The following is a 20,778-nucleotide window of genomic DNA, read 5'->3' as shown; positions in this document are numbered from 1 at the left end:
CTGAGGGCATATCCTCACCTGGGGTAGGTCACTAACATCACTGATGTCCAAATACACCTTAGTGTGTCTAGAGGCTATGGGACTTTTAACAGAATTGGTACTTTCTCCAGTATGTTAATCACTACAGCAGAATGATAGGCACTGCAAAGGACCCCATGGCTGTGCTGCCTCTATATTTGGATAACTTCCCACAATCATTGCTCCAGAAAAAGCCAGGGACTTCAAAGTAATCACATAAAGAAGAGAAAAAAAAAAAAGATCAAGCATTACTTTCCCTGTTTTTTTTGCCGAAATAGCTTGTTTGCTGTTGGTTAAGGAAAGATTACTTACCATAGCTGTCTAGAGGGCAAGGGCAAATTGCAATTTGCTTAAGGTTTTGAGCAAGGATTTTTCGCTTAAACGAGTGCATTTGGAGAGAAGGGAGATTATGAACAATCTTTTAACAAGATCCTCAAGCCATCAGGCTGTTTAACATTATTGATCAGTGCAGCCAGAGCATATTTTAAAAAAAAAAAAAAAAAATCTATCAGATGAAAATGGAAATAGCTTTCTTTCTCTGACTTCTCATAAACTTCATTTCGCTTTGCAGCAGAAATCCTCTCCGAAAGATGGGCAGTCCCCAAGCCTGAGGTGGTGGCCCTGCCGGGAACAGGCTGCCCTGCAGCCCTGCCAGCTCCTTCTGTCTTTGACACAAACACACACCCAGCAGCGACATGTCTGTGACGGTTCTGTTCCAACAAAAAAAGGGATATTCAACAAAAAAAAAAAAGCCCCAAACCTAACACCTTAAACCAGAAGAGACATCTCCTAACGGCTCATTGCTACAGAAAGCCTTTTTAATAGGAAGGAGCATGACTTGGGTGTGTATTTAAAATAGCCTTCTTTTGAGAACGTAGAACACTAAGTCAAAATAAACCCCGATACGATATTTGATTGTTGTCATCCACCTAAACAGCAAAGCTTTCATCCCTAAAGTGCCCATGGTGGGGATCGCAATTCTGGGGATTTAGTTTGCAGAATAAATAAAAACAAACACTTTGCTTTCCGTTTAGTGCCCCAGAAGCTGACAGCAATAGTAGTAAACAATAGAAATTATTTGTATTAATAGCCTTGTTTATTCTAATGATGTTGGCATTTTCTGTGAAGATTAATTAGCAATAATGTTGCAAATACTATTACAAGTGAAATATGCACAATAAACCAAAAATCATTTGACTGACCTATGTTCTAAAGTAAAATATTTACAGTAATGAGATTCTAATTACCCTTTGTTATGGCAGGCCATTCTCTACACTCCCCTTTATTGATAGGAGATGTATTGTTTCAGCATTTTAGCTCAATTTATTTTCTCACATTTGCATTTTCTTATGCACAGAAAATGAGAGATGATCATTACCTTCTTCACTTTGCATTCAATTTACAGCAACAGCACATTACCTCATCCTAACTCATTTATCTACCACAGAAATTTGATAACAAAAGCTACTGTCAGTGATGAATAAAGATCATTTCAAATGGAGCAAGAAGGAACAAGATGAATTATATGTTTCAGGACCTTTTGTTTGCTCAAGAAAGGGAAAATAAAGGATTTTTTCCACCTAGGCAACAGGGATCTCACAAGGCTGTAACTCACACTCAGCATCTCATATTTACCTACAGCTGATCAGTCTTTCTGCATACAAAAAGAACTCCAAATACCCACGAAACCATAAACGTCTCTCCCGTTTGCTGCACGAAGGAACATTTTTAATTTTTTGGACTGACTGCACAGAATTTATGGTTCATAAGCTCAAGCAAACACTTTAACAACCACCCAAGGGCTATTGTAGCCTCGTAGCAACTAATAGCTCTCCAGCCTGCGAGACAGAGGCACATCCAACAAAGCGCGTACTCTGCGTCTCAATGGATGGCGTTAGCCTGCTTGTGAGCGCTCGCGGCGCTGTGAAATGCACTGTGGGATTCTCTTGCATTGACAATAGCAGAACATCCATCTTGCTTTGCTGGGAAGTAGCGAAACCTGCCAGCTCCCCTCTTCTAGCTCTTCTGCTTTAACAAGCCATCAGAGCCTGCTCGCCTCTCGTTGCTCATCTTCTGTTAACCATAGTATTAGAACTACGCCAATACCAAAAGGCAATAGCACCAAAACCACACTCAGAAATGGAGCTCTGCTTTAAAATGCCTCTGTCTGAGACCCTCTTCTTGTTGGGCAGAACACTGCAAGCCCCAGATGTGCACGGATGCAATGATGGATTTCAGTTCTGCCCTGTGCATGGGGGAGTGGGGGGAGAAGCAGAAACTGGGAAGCAAGTTTTGAGGACCGGGTCATTGGCAGAAAGCCCACAAGCCCTCCCCAGAGTGGGATGAATGATTTTGGCCTACTTTCTCTGCAAGTCCTCAAGGAAGGAGTTGGGGGGGAAGGTTTTTGACCTTTCCAGAAGGGAAGGTTTCATTTATTTTTTTACAATATTCAGTATTTTCCTAAAAGCAATTACTCACCTTGAAATAGCTCTTCATATTAAGGGAAAGTCAGAAGAAGGGAAGAAATGGGTTTTTTAAGTTGTAAGTAACCCACCATTAAATATGAATGGTTTCATATGAAAACCCACGCTTTCTTTTCTGCATGAAAACCTGCTTTTTTTCCTATTTCATTTCCCTATCTTCCCTCCCTTTCAGTCCACTCTTTGGCCAGTGTGGATCAGGAGCAGCCTGTGAACCTGCCCTGGGCAAAGGCTGCCCTGCAGCCAGGAGCCCGACCCTCTCCCTGCTCCAGAGCCAGCATTTTATCAGCACATCCCTACGCCAGCCCACTGTCCAAGCCACCAAGTAGCAGGTTCCTTCCCGTGGCCTCAAGTACAGGACCTAGGAAACTCCATGTGTTTCCAGGGCTTGTCCCACTGATCTGGATAATGGACCAATAGTCTCGCTTCATCCAGGTTTTTAATCAGACAACCCGCGTGAGCCTGTGCTGGCTGACACAGCCCTGTTCCAAGGGCACCTGGTCCCCAAGAGGAAACATCATCGTAGGGAATGTTCAAGGGAATTGTGCCGGCTTTTTTGGACAAAACATGGACCATGCTGAAGCTTTTGAAAATGCTACTGTGGACTTTTATATGGCCAACAACATCACCTGGATAGGAATGGGAAATCCAGTGCTTTAAAGAGGTTCACTGAAGCTGAATTAATCTATTCTTGTGCCATACTCAATCCCCAAACATGGCTGTAATATCCTACAGGGCAGAAGATGAGCCCAGGGACTGCAACTACCTAAGGTTTCTTGTACATGGACATGCCCTCTCATATAACACCCATGCTGCCATTGCAAGCCTCACCAATGGCACACCTGGGGACTTTAAATTAAAGGGTTACCCAGAGCAAATAAACAAGCACTTGCACTTTGGAACTATTGACCGAGCTCCACCATCCGAACAATTTGTTAGTGAGAGGTTTGGGCAGTGGGAAGAAGATGGCAAATATCCACCTCGTACTCTCCATTTGTCTTCTGGGAGCTTGTCTTGCTGCTGAAAGTACAGGTGGGTTCATTTAAAACCTAGCAAGGCCTTCAGTTTTGGGTGCAGGGGGTTACTGGCACAGGTGAAAGGACAGTTTGTCACTTGACGGTGGGACATCTTGTGCAGTCTCATAAGAGACAAGAGATCAGAGGGACTGCTGCATTTCATAGCTCCTCACTTTAAAGTTCTGGTTCTTTTCTTGGGAATGAAATAATAGTTTTTATGCTGATTTTACACAGAATGTGTCACAGGCATTAATTTTAAGAATGGATTTTTTCTTAAATTTTTGCAGCTTTTAAGCTTTCAGAGCTTGATTCAGCCATTTTAGAATGCACGCACCCACACATAGAAGGAAAAAAAAGGGAGAGTGTTGCTGGTGGAGTAACATCCACACCTCTGCATGTGCCACTGCTTTGTCCTGGAGTGCAAACAAGTACTCACATCCATAAAACAGTCATTGGATTTGCCACTGCGAGAATTGTTTAAAGCCAAACCCAGCGTGAATTGAACAAAAACTGTAAGATGCAGCCAAAATTGTAGACAAGATAGAGCAGTTGATGGATGTGGGCAATCACACATAGTAATGCAGGCTGTTGCTTGATTTATCTGTAGCAGCAACAGTTCCAGCAGAGGCTGGAACTCTCACACTCATCCAGTGTGAGTACTTGTTTGGTGCAACGCTGGCCTTTCTTCTTTCATTAAAACATTGCAAGTAACATGTTAAAAAAAAAAAAGCCTCTTTCCAAAATGTTTGCTTAGCAATGAAAAGTGAGCAGAACCTCATCTTGGTACCACCACCCACCCAGGTGTACCTCCTAGAAAATACTATTCTCAGCTAGCAGGACAGGTCTCCCCCCACAGCCCCTTGGCCCAGAGACCCATCTCACCCTCTCAGATACTGGTTCAGAAGTTGATAAGTCATGTGTGAGTATATTCTTGGTGTGAGGATGGTTTCCAGCCAGGGTGACCATGCCCATGACCGCACGGGGCCTGCAACCTTCAGTTCAAATCAAGTGTTGCTTGTAAAGCAGCATGTGGGATCAGCAAGCAACTGACTGAGAAAGCCTAGAGGGATCTGAGGGAGGCAAAGCTGTGTTCATTAAAATGAGTTCTCTCCATTAAATGGGTTAATTACGGCAGGTGCCTGGCACATCCCACTGGGAAGAGATGAAGGAGTGGGTCTAATGCAGCTGCCTCACATCACATGGGACGATGTGCAGCTATGCCCACGTCGCGATGCCCGGGCACTAAGCACACGGAGAGCCCAACAGGGTTACAAAATCAAGGAAGGCTGCTCCGTCATTCTCACCTGAGCCTTTTCTGTCCAGCCTGGGGACAAGCTGGAGGCTGCAGCCCATGCCATGGGGAGAAGAGGGCAGCTCTCCTCCAGCAAAGCTGTGTCCCCGCACCCTCTGCCCCCTGCTTGGCCGGGAAGGCTGACTTGGGGGTGTACATTCATGTCCCACCATAAACCACAACCCTGCAGCTGGGAGGGGACTGGCTACTCCACGGGGGCTGCAGTGTTTGAAACAAGCCTGGCATCTTCGGAGGTCAGTGCTTTACCCATCAATATCTACTGCCAAACTATTAGATTAAGGTTAGGATTTTAATGCTCTCCTTTTCATTTTTAACCAAAACCACACTAACATAAGGAAGGCAGAGGTGCAAGCCTGCTGCACAATGATTTAAAGCATTGCAAAAACAGTTAGTTCAGTTCTTGCAGAGAGATCTCTAGGTGAAGGGACCGGTTACACCGTCAGTGGCACAGCATAAATCAGAGCAAACCCCTTTGGGCTCAGGAGAGTTCAACAAAACCAATCCTACGTGGCTTCAAAGAGGCTGGGATCTGCTCTGGATCAAGAGCAGAAGTTAGCCATGAGAAGTAATGAGCAGCTGGTACTTGCCCCTCGCTCTCCCCTCTGCCTGCCCGACTGAGCTCACGCTCTCCGTAACCCTTGGAGGAGCCAGACCCAGACCTGTCCAAACCCCTTCCAGCACAGAGCCCCCAGACAAGGGTCCGTGTCCAGGGTGGCCTCCAGCAGCTCCAGAAGAGCTGCTCTACCGTGCCATCTGGTGACAAAAAGGGACATGGCTGCCAGCTCTTAGGGAGGGTGGAGAGAGGGGAGAGGCTGGGGAGGCAAAGCAGGAAGCTCCTCTGGGTGAAGAATGTTTTTTTTGGAGTGGTGGGATGGGGGAAGACGGCTCAGCAGAGGCGGGGGGCTCTGAGAGGTGAGTCAGGAGCAAACCCTGTTGGGTGGCTGCCGTGGGGATGCGTGACCCTGCTGGGAGACCATTCATGGTAGCACCATGACAGGACTGCATGTCCTTGTGCCCTTCACCAGGAAGCCACCATGGGCAGGCTGGTGGCCACCGCAGACATCCCGCCTAGGCTGGGGGTCCCTGCAGCGCCAGCAGCTCTTTGCTGGTGGCTTCTGCCCAGGACCTTGGCCAGCAAGTTGAAGGTGGATGCACACTGCCTCGTTGACATGACCCCCTGGCCCAGGGGGCAAGGAGGGCTCATGCCACCCCTCCTGCTGGCAGGGAACACCGGTACCCAGGCGCATGGGCAAGGGTGAGGAGCAGGGAGAGAAGCAAATGGCCTGTGGCTTCCAAGGGCCGCAGCCGCTTGCAGAGGCAAATGGTCTTTCACAGCCAAAACAGGCAGAGACAGTTAAAGCAGGACAATTTCTGTGTCCAAACAAGATCTCACCAAGCAGCAGCATGAAAAAGCCTTATTTCCCCCTCTCAAATAGCTTATTCCGGTCTGTGCGACTATGATAGGAGATACTCACACCGTCTGCTTTAGGGTATTTTAAGCATCAAACTTCAGCGCTCCTAATCATCCTCTCACCATCAGTCATTTCTGTCTACTGACTACTTTGACTCTTGGTTCTCCAGATTCAATCCTCTGGATTGCACTTAAGTTAGACACCAAAGAAACCTCAAGTAGATGATAACACTGCTGAAACATCCCCAGCCATGGGACAACGGCGGGGGGGTGAAGGCATGAAAAGGCCTTGCTTTCTGGGAGAACAGAGCCCTGACAGCCCATCCCAGCTGCATCACGCGACAGCGCATGCTCCTCTCTAGCCCCTATTTCTTTTCAAATTGCAGTCTTCATCGAGAACAAAGAGGCGAGCTCGGTTCTGCTCAGGCAAAAGCGAGCCAATTCAAACAGACTGGAAGAGGTTATTCCTGGGAACCTCGAGCGAGAATGCATAGAAGAAAAATGCAGCTTTGAAGAAGCCCGAGAAGTGTTTGAAAACAGAGAGAAAACTGTGAGTATCGCTGCTGCAAAATTGTTCCCCCCAGCCTGCTCCTCTACGAGCCTTTCAGGTGAGGGACAGAAGGGGAAGAGTGAACAGCAAGGGGAAAACCTGCAGGGGCCAAGTGCAGCATCTGTTGTGTTTTATTCTCATTTGTGATCCATCAGTTGGGCTGGGGAACTGCTTTAAAGATTTGTTGGTCACCACTGGGATTATGGAGGTGGTTGTTTTCCTGCAAGCCTTTTGCTTTAGCTTTGGAGTCATCCCTTTATTACTTCCATCAGGCAGTGCCCAGAAGTTAGAAATCATGGGAAACCTTTTTTTTTTTCCTTTGCAGATGGAGTTTTGGAAAACATACATTGGTAAGAGCTGCTTTCTTCATGTTCAAATGCATAATATTCATGTCTCAGTGCATAAGTAGCAGATGTTTATTGAAACAAATGTATTCCAGCATTCAGAAACAGTTTTGTGACAGAGCTAGTCAGAGTCATGCACCCTAAGTCCTGCAGCCACCCAGCCTGGGCCTGTCCCGTTTGTATAAAAATTGCAAGCCAAAAAAAAAATTATTGAACATTTTCTTTGTTCAAGCAGTTCTTTTGAACAAACTTCAAAAAACTCACAGAACAAAACCAGTTCACCCAGACCACTGGATGCACTAAGCCCAGGTCACACCCTGGGCTTCTAGTTTCAGCTGTAGTGTAAATGCGACAGCAATAATTAACACCCCTCCAGCAAACAGCAAATGCTCTGTTCTCAAACAGACATCTCCAGATAAGACACAGCCTTGTGCAAGCACAGCGCGAGTCCCTGGAAATGCCATATTAAAGTGGAGCCTCAACATGATTATCACAAACTGCTGTTTGCAATTCACACCAGTGGTCCCAAACCCTTGCTTCTCCACCATTTTCTTTCCACCATCTATTTCTTCCTTTTCAGCCTCCATCCCCAACAACTCCTCAGTCCCTTATCAAAAAGATTTCAATGCCCACTGAAATATCTGAAACTAATTTTAAGGACATTTCAATAAATGAACTGCTTTGTAGATTGGCGAAGCGCCCAGAACATCTCACTAAAAAGCCTTAAATAATTCAGATTAGTCAGTCCAGACTATAAAATAAAAAAGTTACATTTGCATTGTAGGACTGTCCTCTGAAAAAAAAAAAACTGATGAAACTCAACACTGCATTTGGTCCCTGCCACAGTAACCAATTAGCTCTTCAAAAATAATGAATGCCATATATTCCCCTATCATCCAAAGTGCCTGGTTTACTGTTCAGCTTACAAGCTGCCTATTCCCAACACATGCAGCCCACAGGAGCTCAACCCTTGCACAGCACCCAAGTGGTACCAAGCTCCAATTGCCCTCACCAAGCAGCAGCAACAGCCGCGATCCACACCTTACGTGCAAACCCCAACACCCTGCCTTAGACAAGACAAAGCCATTTTGTCCATGTTTGCAAGCTGCCTTCTGCATTCCAGCCCATTCCTCAGAGCACCGTGAACAGCCACGCTTACTGGCAGGACACAAATGCATCAAGACATTCCCCTTCCTCCTTGCCTTCGTGTTACCATTTCAAAGCGCACTTCCCTGTAATTTAATGTCACGGACTTACTGTTCCAAAGTGTTAGATCACTAATTTTGCAATACTGGGTATTTTTATTAAAGCCTCAGCTTCTCAGCTGTTGGCAGCTGTGAAAATAAAAGCCCTGACATGTAAAGAAAAATCTAGATCGGTTAATAGTAGTACAAGACTTAGAAAGAACGAGCAATGACCAAGGCTTTCAGTCCGAATACACATAGAGGTCTCCAAACCCAAGTGGGCAGGCCCAAACCTTCAGAGAATAAAGACAATAGTGTTAAAATAACTCAGATTAGGAAATACTAACCACTCTTGAGGAAGCAAACCTTCTAACTTTGTCTGTCTAACGTAGCCAAGACAGGAGGTCCTGTTGAGGTGTCACATGAGGGAGACTGAAGCGGAGTTCTGCTGAAATGAGCAGAATTAACCCACGTGGGACAGGGCACATAATTAGGACTCTGGGTAAAGCACTGCTGCCGATATTACCCCAGCACTGATGTTGTGCACTTGGGTGCCAGGATCTGACTTATTTTCCCTTACAAAGAAGGAAGGTGTGCAGTCTCTTGCTTGTCTTTAACAGGAGGCTTGCACAGAGCAAGGCTCCAGCACTTGGTTGGCACCAACCATGGTGGACGCTCATGTTTGTTAATTCTCCTGTCTTCTCTCCAAGACGGAGATCAGTGCGAGCCCAATCCATGCAAAAACGGAGCCGTTTGCAAGGACGCAGTAAGTTCCTACGTGTGCTGGTGCCCAGCTGGGTACGAAGGCAGAAACTGTGAGATAGGTATGTACCGGGGGTTTGTCCTGCAGTTGTTCTGCCCTACGTGAAATCCCATCGGATCAAAGTGGGAGTAGAGTTTCATCCTACCAGAGGGCAGTTTCAGACACATTTTGCCTTCCTGTAAGTCACTGCATGAACGTGCAAATTCAGCCTGCTGGCAATGGGATTACAGGGGGACGTGCTTGGGGATATAGGAGCGGATGTCTCTGTCCTCTCCTGTCCTTGGTGGAGCCCCAGCTCCACCTCCGCTGAGCACCGAGATGCCTGCTCTTACGCAGGGTTCAGCAGAGACTCAGGCTCAAGGTCTTTTGTTCAGCACGCTGCGGCTGCCAGCGCAAATGTTGACACAGAGACCTTCCTTTAGCTCCCCAGCACGAGCCTTTCCGGGGCTGCTCGTCAAGCAGGGACGACGTGCTCACCCGCTGAAAGCAATGCTTTTCCACTGACCCCAATGTGGCCCCCGTGCTCTCTCTCCTCCTCTCCATTTCTCACGCCAGGCTGGGCAGCAGGTGCTGAGCAGGTCAGGATTACTGCAACCTCCTCTCAATGGCACTCTGCTAAATTCATAATTATAATTATCACCAGCAACCTTGATTCTGAAGGCAAACAAAAGGCAAATATTTTCCTGATGGGTTGAGGAGTTTATGAAAACCAAAGAGCTGATAATTTAAGCAAGAGGGATATTCAGCTCTTATATTTATAATATAATCAGGGGCTGTGCAACTCGCATAATGTGCTAGACTCACTGCACTAATAAAAGATTCTCTTTCTAGTTGTGCTTCTGCTCTGGCAAGAGAGGAGCGTACGTTAAAAAGAGCATTTCAAAGCTGCATCAAATTTAAATAGTCTCATTGCAGATTTCTCGTGGAAGTGAGACAGGAACAAAAATAGCGCTAGAAGTGAGGCGTGAAAAGGAGCTCTGTAAAAATAGTAAATGATGGCATTAAAATGGCTACAGGAAGGGAGGTGTCCTTGAGGAAGTAGGAGTGGAGTTAATCTGCTGTGAAGTTACTCAAAAACTCAGGGAGAATTAAAAGGGCATCTGCAGATGAGTGGTTTCCCACCTCCAAGAGATGGTGTTCCCAGCACAGAGTGTGAGGTGGGGTGGGAGAAGACACGTGCAAGTCATGGGAATCTCGCTGTGCCTCAGGTTGGGACCCATTTCATCAAACGTCCTGCTGAAATGGGTCTTCCACGTCAGGCTGTGATGATTTATTGGTGTGTCAGGAAGAACATATGGCTTTGCTTGAGCTTTTAAATTTGGAGCCCAGCGATAATCCCAGGACAAAGCCCTTCTTGGGTTCAGGGTTTGCTCCCATTTGACACGCGGCGTTCTCCGCTAGCTTCCGCATCACGGCTGGATTGCCGTAAGCACGGGGGGGGGGGGGGGGAAGAGAGCAGCACGACGGTGGGGAAATCACGTGGCTCATAACCAAATATTTGCAGGAGTCCTTTAGGGTCAGGCTGCCAAATTTCGGACAGCATGCAGTTGTCGGAGGCAGAAGGCAGCACCAGGGCTCAGCAGGACCTCTCATAGGTTCCACAACCTGCCTTCTCAAAGTGGTGCCCAGCACTGCTTCATGACAAGCAGGGACGTGATTTGGAAGGAGAACGCTCTCCTTGCGGACAAGCATCCATTTTCCATGGCCTGGAACAACTGGAGTGGGTTATAGGCTGAGTCCAAAGGCCCAAGTCCCAACAAATCTTTGATCAGTTGTATTTCAAAAGAGCTTTCACAGTTTCATTTTAATTTCTTTCAGACTTCACTTGTGCTATTAAAAATGGAGGCTGCAAGCACTTTTGCAGGCATGACCCGCCGCAGAAAGTTGTGTGTTCCTGTGCTGCTGGCTATAGACTTCATGAAGACGGAAAGTCCTGTGAACCTACAGGTTAACTTTTAAAGTATTTTTAAGACATTCGGGTGAAAGTTTCCAAGGTCTGGCTTTAGATTCATGAATCTCATAGAAAGGCAATATCCTGTTGGAAACCAGCCTTGTTTTCCTGCTTAGCAAATGTAAAGAGCCTAACCCTGCACTTCCCAACGGCAGATGTGGGGTCAGGCTTGACAGATGCAATTTAAACACACGGTTTTTAGCCTGGGTGAGTGGAGAAGGAGGGTAGGTGTCCATGAATTTGTGCACAAGGCAAATGCCTTTTTCAACTGGCTACTCACACAGGCACCTCTCCCGCTTGCAGCCATCTTATATTTCTAGGTATGGATCAGTAGTTTTCTAGAGACAGAAATACGACGTTCAGCTACACCAGAATACACGCTGGTTCCCATCCATCCAGAGCTCGCTCCCATGTTCCAATAAGAGCTTCCATTTAGTTACTAACCCTACATCGAGGATGCTCTGGGCTTTTTCAGAACAAAAGACAATCTTTCGTACGGTAAATCCTCCTGATGGGCCGTTTGAGGGCTGGGCATTATGCAGTGTCTTATGATTACCTGACTTGGGTGGAGACAAGTGAGGCTTTGTGGTGGTGCTGTCCTCCCACTAGTGTGTATCTGCACACAAAGACCCTCAACAGGAGACAGACTCCGTGGCTCAGCTGTGGTAGTGAGGAGCAAAACGGAAAGGCAGCCTAAGGCTGGAGGGAAAATGCGTTGCCTGAGGTTGCAACTTCAAAAGGGCTAAAGAACAGCTGGTTCTTGTTATATTCCCCAACTTCACCCCTCTCCTAGGCTGTTACAATAGCTCTAACTACACGGACACGTGCAATCCCAACCCAGCGCAATGCAGCAAGTTAATTGGGCATGAACATCTCAGAAGCACATCTGGCAGAGGAAAGAGGAGATTGAGTAGAGAAAAAAATTGGCATCTAAGCTCAATTTAGCATTTGATGCTATCGTATTTCTAACACCTGAGAGTAACAGATTTGCACACCTAAGCTAGCACGCAAGCACCTGCCCAGGTGAGTTAGTTTCTGAAGGCCTGATAGCTATAGCCAGGAGCGCTTTGGGCTCCTGAAAGTGCTGACTTTCAGCAATCAGTGTAGGAAGCATCTTAGGCTGGGAGTCCTTCTGTTAATGGAGATCATTAAGAGCTCAGGCCTGTGTTGCCCAACATGCTGTATCACTTTCACTGGACCAGAAAGTTTTGCGGTTAGCAATAAGATCATCTTTCAGGCTGGGTAATTGCCCTTCCTGCAAAAGCTTAGCTTTTGTTGGCTCCAAAACCTTCATTTCCTAGCCGAACCTCACGGGTAGCGCTTTCTATCACTCAACACTTATTTGAGCCTTACTCCTAAAGCAGACTGTTTAAAAAAAAAATAATGACATCTCAGTAGGCCACACTTACATCTGATTTTACACTAATGTTTGTTTGCACAGTGCTGTCGAAAGCTTTTCAGATGAAAGACAATGCCTGATGCTATTTACTATTTTGACTGCCACTATCAGCAGGAATTCAGCACACACTGCGTAGGAGAGAAATGGGAAGAGCTCATCTGAAATGAGCCTACAGATGAGGTCTTCATTAACAGAGAAAATCTACAACTCTAGAAAGAGTTTATTAATGTTTTCCTCGCACTGGTGCCAAGCAGGATTATCTGTACAATTGGCAGATATTATTTCCTGCCCTCTCCCAGCTGGACTTTTGTTGTACTGGAGTTACTTGCTGTAGAAATGTCAGCCAAGCGCCCGGCTGCCTACCGCAGCAAGCCTCCCAGGCACGCACCTCAGCATCCCGCGAAATAAAGGCACAGCTGCACCGTCCCATCAGACGTGCGCTCTCTCTCCCAAGCTTTCTTCTTTTTAAAAGCCGTTCAGTATTAATTTCTAAAGCCCAGAAACAATTTATGCTTTTGCTACTCTTACATATTACCTGCACTGCTGCTCAAAGGCACAGATGCCTGTTTGCACGGAGAACGCACGAGTCGGCCCACGGCTCTGCGTCTCCCATGTCAGTCCCAAAACAGGGTGCTGAGACAAGGCAGCATTTGTCTCCTCGCCTGTTCCTTCGATTGCCGTAAGTCTCAGCGTGACGTGCAGCCAGCTGTAACCGTGACTATTTCTCTCCCAGTGCCGTATCCCTGCGGGAGGATCACGGCTCCTGAAGCGAAGAGCAAGCTCACCCGTGCCATAAACACCTTTGAGCACTGGAACATCACCGCTGATGACCACGATGAGGCTCATGACGAGGTGCTCGACAACATCACGGAAACCAGCACCGCCGCCACCACGAAAATCACGCCGATAATTAAGACGGGCACCCGGGTTGTCGGTGGATCAGACAGCATGAGAGGCGAGGTGCCTTGGCAGGTACTGGCTATTTCTGCAGCTCTCCTGTAACCCCAGCGATCACTCTATCTATTCATTTCCTTCTGAATGCAGGATCATCTTACTTCTACATACCCAAAGCCTGTCTCCGAGGTTAGTTTAGCAATAGATCTCAAGTCTAACAGGACCACAGCTTCTTTCTGTACACAGTTTTATGCCACAGCAACAAAACTTGCCTGGCTGGGGGTCTACCCTGGCAAAAAAGCTAGAAGTCAGAGTCACAGCAGCTTTATCTGCAGGGCACAAAGGATCTGGTTTTGAGCTATAGCAACAGATTCCCCAGCAGTCCATGAATTTACCAAGATTAAGCCAAAGGCTGAGGGAGGGGAGCTTTGCAAGGCACAGCTTTACAAGGAACAATGCAGCTCATTTTTTGGCTCCATCAGTTTCAACAGATCCAGGATAATTTACACCAACAAAGGATCTGTCCTTGTATGACCTCTACCAAATCCAGCTGCTCTTTCTTTATCCAACTTATGACATCCTAATCATCTCTACCTCACCAAAAGTGACATCACAGGCAAGGGGGGGCTGCAAAGAAACCTCCTCCAACCCACTGCTCTGCAAATACTTTTAAATTGTTGCCAAAAGGAAAGTTAGCTTCTAGCTTGGATCTTTTCCAAAGTCATCTACTACCCTTATATTCTACTCTGGCTTCAGTGAGTGCAGAAACCTCAGTGGCTGAGAGTGCAAAATAATAAATTCAGATGAGGTTTTAGGAATGGCAAATCTCTTTCTGTTGCAAGCTCTGGCACAGACCGATACTGGTGATGTTCATGGAAAGTTGCCCACACAGGGATGTAAATGCCCGTTCACGCAGACCAGCCGATCCCTCCGCGTCTGCTGAGGGAGTGAAGCAGTTCGCAGGGTGTATGCAGACAGGTCAGGAGCAGGCATCTGCCCTCCATGTCAGAGCTAAAAAAGCCACGAACATGTTGGGGACATACACGGCCACCAGAAGCAGCAGCAGGAGGTTTCCTGGGGGGTCATGTTTTGTGTCTGAAAGGAAGAAGCCGTACCACTGCCCTAGCCACGCAGAGCTACCTGGCACAGCCTTTTGTGGGACAAACCATAGGTGATGCTGGCACCCACCACGCATTCCCAGAGAGTCGAGAGGAGAGCCAGAACTTTAAATATGAGAAATCAGTATCCGTAAAGAAAGTAAATTCACATGCTACAAGCCCACCACATCTGGCTAGTTGGCTGTGCTCATGGAGACCTTTACCTCACCGGGCACCCTCTCAAAAGAATCTCGGTTGCCCTTTTGCCAGCTGGCAAACGAAGATGCTCAGCCTTCTGGGGTTCGGGCAGCGGCCAGGCAGGGTGCTGCGCTCCCCCTCGGGTTTGGGGGTGGTTGTGGGGCTCAGATCTCAGTGAAGGGCCTTATAAACCATGTCACTGCCTCCTCCCCAGCTGCTCCACGGGCAGTCTCGCACCCACCGGCAGCCTGTGCTGCCCTCCCCTCCTGTGGCCGGCAGCGCCGGGAGCCGCGGACGCCTGGCGCGGAGCCCACACGGGACACCGGGGATGGGGGTGGCTGCCGGCGTGGAGGCGCTCGGGTTCCTTGCCGTGGGCGAGCTTCGACCTCTTCCTTATGGCTATTGAGCTCCTTAAAATGCAGCCGGCTCTGCCTAAGGAGGCATCAGACGAGTAAATACGTGGGAAGTACCAGGCGGGTAGAGAGTGACAAGCCACGTCACGTGAAAGGAATGAAACGGGTGAATTATAAAGAAAGCCTTCTTTTAAATACAGTCCACCGAGTCAGCTGATCAATTTAATTAGAAGTTTTACCATAGGGATGTCCTGGCTTATGCCCCGTAAGTGCTGAGGCAGTTAGATGCCCAAATGAAATGGGTAGTCAAGGTTTTGTCCCTAGTTAACTAGTTAAGATCTAGTCACTGGCAAAACACTTTTAGAAGGTACGTGTGGAAGTGCTTGTATTTCAGACGCTCTGAGTTTTATGCTGAGGTATATGCCCTCTCAGCCTGGCAGCAAAGGGAGGAGAAGGGCAGCGGCGCAGTAACGTGTGTGGGGCAGTGTTGGCCACCCTCCGCGACAGAGTGGGGGACAGAGGGGCAGGGACTCCCCGAGGAGCAGCATCTCTGGCAGCACTGGGTCTGTACGACCTAAATGCAGCCTGTCCTACAGCCAAACAAAACCCCTGCGTTCCACAATTCCTCCATGCCGATTTACACAAACCCACGGGTGTGATTTCCTTCTGCTCCCACAGGTTTATCTGGTGAACAGCCACGGCGTGGGCTTCTGCGGCGCATCCATCATCAACGAGAAATGGGTAGTGACAGCGGCGCACTGCCTGCAACCAGGCGACAACGTCACTGCCGTGGCAGGTGAGCACCTCGGGTGGCATCGGGCCGGCGCAGGTGAGGGACGTGGGACAGGGCTCGCGCTGGCCAGGCTCAAGGCATTGCACAGAACCCTGGGACCCACGCCACCACGATGGGCAGCAATGCAGCACGAGTTGCTTCAGGGCACCGAGGGCACTGCAGCATTTCGGCAGCCTGGTCTCTGCAGGTACCAGCACCTCCAGTGGGAGCAGTGAGCTGGGTCTGGCCTTGGTCCCAAAGCCACGGAGCTGCTGGACCGTGTTACAAACCCAGTTCAACCCGACCGCAGGCAATCGTCTCACCTGAGCCAGAGAGAACCCCAGGCTGCTTAAAAGCCTGGCAGGCTTCAGTTAAGATGCTGCTTCATGAGCTGGCGTGATGGATTTTTCTCTCTACTAGCCCCGTAGGACCTCAGTAGGGATGTCTGCTCTTCTTGGGTCACACTAAGTTTTCACACAACCCCCAGAGAGTGGATTGGTGTAGCTGGTGCAAGAGGGGCACCAGCAACCTGACTAACTCCTGGCAAGGAGAAGATGACTGCTTTTTCTCCTAACTTCTTTAGAAGTAAATAGAATTTACGGATTGAAGTAGAGAAACTGGGCTGGCGTGCGGGAAAGCGTGCTTTTACAGCAGGGTCTCTGGAGAGCTGGACAGGGGCAGCGTGGCCAGGCTGCACAGCAAGTGATGCTGCTACTTTACAAAACAAATGTATCTCTGCTTGAAAAAAGGTGTTTCCCCCGACTCTTGGTACCCAGCTGTTCCAGACTGTCTGCTAGACAGCCTGCTGATGCGGGGCCGTGGCAAGTGTCCCGGTGCCATGTTTCACAGCTGTGGCAGCATCAGGTTCCCCAAACTATTTGTTTCTCCCCTGTATGAATATCTAGTAGAGGAGGGCTACACTGGTAAGTACAGGAGGGGAACACTGATATGGTTAGTAATTGCTACAAACAGCACTGAGAGGAGGCATGGAAGAATCATGCTTTCTGTTTAAACACTATGAAATGTATTAGTGACAAAAATGATATTCTACCCAAGCCTTGAAGCACTGAGTTTATATCTACAGAAACAAGCTCATGAAGAGGGCTCCAGCTGCACCTTCACCTTCCACGTTAACGCAGCCGAGCTCCTGGGTGTGCCTGGCCGGACCCTGGGGACTGAGCGCCGTGGGGCTGGGCACCACCTGCCCGGTGCTGGCAGGATGAGGCTCGCAGCTTGCACACAGCATTTTTTCCTATCTACTTTCAGGCAGTTTCGCTTGAGACCCCAGCACAAAGCCCAGCCTTGTACCCTCTAACGTGAGAAAGTACAAAATACCCTGTGCAAAAACAGTCTTACTCCCCCCAGAGAAGCCTGTTTCCACCTGGACAGGGGTTTGCGTTTGCTGCATCTGCATGCAAACTGCCTCTCCTTTCAGGCTCTTTCCTGCACGTCACACACCCCTCCATTTAGGCTACGTTATCAGCCAGCTCCCCTTGCACTACCTTCACACCGCTCTGCAGCACTGCTGGGTTTCCAGGCAGGATTTTGGACAGGCAGTAAGTCAAGAAAGCAAAACGTGGTTTTGTTGGGCTTCAGGGACTATCGGATTTGTGCCTGCACCCTGTACACTGCATGGGCAACATCTGAGTCCCTCACGTCCCTTCATACTAAATGTTCAGCTTTGTATATAGCACCCTAGGAGGCCCAAAAATCGATAGCAGAGGGTGGAAGAAGCATTCCCCTCCCCTGTCCTTCTTTGCCTCTCCACTTCCATCTCTGAAGCATGTTTTCAGGTCCCCAGCAATAGTAAGCAGCCGCAGCATAAGAAAAACCTTCTGAAAGTCTCCCCCACATCTGTCTTGCATTTACACTGTAGAAACACAGCCTGCGAGGAAGCTGACATTCACACTCTACTGCAAAAAAACCCTCACAGAGCACATCAGCCGCGCCAGCCACCAAACCCGCCCTCGTCAGGCGCCAGCGTTAACGCGAACACAGAAAGCTGCCTTACCTCTCTCGCTGGGCTCCATGCCGCTCCTCGCAGGCAGACGCAGCAGACACAGGACACTGCCAGGGCCAGGAGTGCTGCAGATACTGTTTAGAGGAGATCGTATATTCTGGAGATTACAGCAAAGCATGTAGAAATACCGCAGCAGGGGTTAAACGCGCCCTGCGCCTCTTGGGCTGTGGGAAAGCAAGCGGGAAAAGTCATCCCGCTCTCGAGCCTTCAGCATAGCCAGTTCACAGGCAGGAGAGGGGATTTGGCTACAGGCAGACCCAGATGCTGCCCGTTTGCCGACCCAAGACCACAGAACATTTTCCCTTCCCTCTACCTGTTACACAAGCCGGGAGGGGAGGTAACAGGCTGCCAGCAACTCAATCACAGGAGCCTGAAGCTGCCGGCAGCACCCTGCAATCGCAAGCAGCTGAGGCTCGTGCGGGTGGCAGGGACCCGGGGGCACCTGTGAGCATCGGGGGGGTGAATTTCATAGCCCCCTGCACCCAATTCTGCCCCGTGGCTGTGTGGTTTTGGAAAAGGGAAGGTCAGGTTTCTTTTCACTAATAAATGATTTATTTTAAGCAAAGATTTTTAATTCTAAAGGCTTTCCCCCTTTGATGCAAGGGCAACATCCCTCTTACCTGTCTGTGAGGGTGCTAAATCCTGAGAATAGCCACATTGCTACTAATCTTGGCAAAAGCATCTGGACCTTTGGCACTTGATCAGACAGTGCATGCCCGATGTCACATCTGGGGGTTCAGGTCCTGCTGGCTGCGGGGACCAAGGAGATGCTGCCATGGGGGAACCTCCAATGCCCTTTGACAAGGAGCAAGCAGCCTTGCCAGCACCAGGCTCAGAGCAGCCCGAGGGCTGGGGTGTGCAGCGCTCATCCCTTTGCAACCACCCGGCTGGGGTGGTATCGCATCGGGATGGCATCGTCAGGGCATGGTCGCTGGTCCAGCCATGGAGCCCAAGCCATGCTTGTCTCTGCAGGTGAATACAACACCAACGAGGATGACAAGACGGAGCAGCGGCGTAAAGTGGTGAAAATCCTTCCCCACCCCACGTACAACGCCTCGATCAACAAGCACCACAACGACATTGCCCTCCTGGAGCTGGACCAGCCGCTCAGCTTCAACAGCTACGTCACCCCCATCTGCGTCGGCAACCGGGAGTTCACCAATGCCCTGCTGAAGCACGGGACGGGGACGGTGAGTGGCTGGGGCAGCACGCTTTTCCGTGGCCGGCCGGCCACCGTCCTCCAGATCCTCAAAGTGCCCTTCGTCGACCGGCCAACCTGCCTCAAGAGCACCTCCACCACCATCCTGCAGAACATGTTCTGCGCGGGGTTCCCGGCCGGGGGCAGTGACACCTGCGGGGGGGACAGCGGAGGTCCCTACACCACCGAGATTGAGGGCACCTGGTTTCTCACGGGGATCACCAGCTGGGGCGAGGAATGTGCCAAGCCGGGTAAATACGGCATCTACACCAGGGTCTCCAAGTACCTGAAATGGATAAAGGAAATCACGAGGCTTACCTAACCCACGGGAGGTTACGCCATGCTGGGGGTGGACTGGTTGGTTGAAGAGAGGCCGTAGCAATCCATGTGTTTTTCAGAAATCATTGTGTTTTAATAAACATTTCTAAATGAACTAATATCTGCTCTTGGAAGGCAAAAGTTGAGAACGCCGTGGAAATGTGGTAATAAGGAAATAAAAAGCCTTTTTAATTACCCATGACTGCATTCCTGAATGCACCAGCACTGCTGACACGGCGTAAGCCCCCAAATCCCAAATGCAGAGGCTGGTGTGGATGAGCTGCAGCATGGCTCACACGTGCCCCTGGCCAGTGCACCACAGGCATTGCCCACGGCTGCCACATAGCACCACAGGCAAGGGGAGCCCAGCAGGCACTGGGTGCCTCAGGCACCAGCGTTCAGCGTCGTCCCTGTAGCAGGAGCCCTCCAGGGCCGTGAACACGCAAAACATTGCACCCACAGCACTCTCGGCCAGACACTTTCACATGAGCCAGGCTGAGATGCATCGCGGGCAGCAGGAAACGCTCCTTCTGCTTTAGGACAGCATAAATTGGCTGTATAAATGACCTAAAATCTGTATAAAACTCATCTAAAGGTAGTGGCAGACTTTGTGCTAATGATTTCTGTGGAGCCTTGTTAGGCTTATAAAGAGAACTGCTTAGTGCTCATTACCTGTCCTGGTCTCCCTATTAATCATGTTAAATTAGAGACTGTGGCCACAGGTGCTGCTGGTGGTGATGGAGACGGAGCACTGCCTTCCCCAAACGAGCTTGGGGGATGTCCCCTGAGTGCAGATGGTGAGGGACACCCCAGTGTCTGGTCTGAGCGGGTGGGGGGAACCTCACTGGGAGATGCCTGCCCCGTGCCCAGGGTGGGTGCTGGCACCGAGGCATGGGGAAAGGGAGGTGGCATCCCAGGGAAGGCTACGCTGGGCAGAGGTCTTGTGCCAGGCTGACTCAGATGGGCTTAACTCAGTTCCCACCTTCAAGGGAAGGGAATAATCCCGGAGGAAAGGAGGTTTAGCTCTGATCACTGCTGGTTTGTCTCGTGCGACCTCATCGCTCTCTACAATTACCTGAAAGGGGGTTGTGGTGAGGTGGGTGTTGGTCTCTTCTCCCAAGTGACAAGTGACAGGACAAGAGGAAATGGCCTCAAGTTGCGCCAGGGGAGGTTCAGGCTGGATATTAGGAAAAATTTCTTTACTGAGAGAGTGGTGAGACACTGGAACAGGCTGCCCAGGGAAGTGGTGGGGTCACCATCACTGGAGGTGTTTAAGGATTGTGTGGATGTGGCATTGCAGGACATGGTTTAATGGGCATGGTGGTGTTTTTTTGGTTGATGGTTGGACTTGATGATCTTACAGGTCTTTTCCAACCGTAGTGATTCTGTGATTCTGTATTTCCTTCCATGGAAAACTCCAGGGGTGCACGGGGAAACAGTGTGGCCTTCAGGAACTGCACCCTGTGATGCCTGGCGTCAGCAGCTCATGCACGTGCTTTC

At 49.2% G+C, this 20,778-nt stretch overlaps 1 protein-coding gene across 1 annotated transcript; it reads left to right on the top strand.

The window, feature by feature from the left end:
- Positions 1 to 3,463: 3,463 nt before the first annotated feature.
- Positions 3,464 to 19,310, top strand: F9 (coagulation factor IX). The gene is made up of 8 exons (XM_059824496.1): positions 3,464 to 3,530; positions 6,624 to 6,787; positions 7,113 to 7,137; positions 9,026 to 9,139; positions 10,897 to 11,025; positions 13,162 to 13,400; positions 15,649 to 15,766; positions 18,735 to 19,310. Exons 1-8 carry the CDS (start codon positions 3,464 to 3,466, stop codon positions 19,280 to 19,282), a joined length of 1,404 nt encoding a protein of 467 aa, XP_059680479.1. The 3' UTR covers positions 19,283 to 19,310.
- The last annotated feature ends 1,468 nt before the right edge of the window (positions 19,311 to 20,778 follow it).

The sequence above is a fragment of the Gavia stellata genome, chromosome 14 (genome assembly GCF_030936135.1).
Source record: "Gavia stellata isolate bGavSte3 chromosome 14, bGavSte3.hap2, whole genome shotgun sequence".
Lineage (NCBI taxonomy): Eukaryota > Metazoa > Chordata > Aves > Gaviiformes > Gaviidae > Gavia > Gavia stellata.
This window is presented reverse-complemented; position numbering and strand designations above follow the sequence as displayed.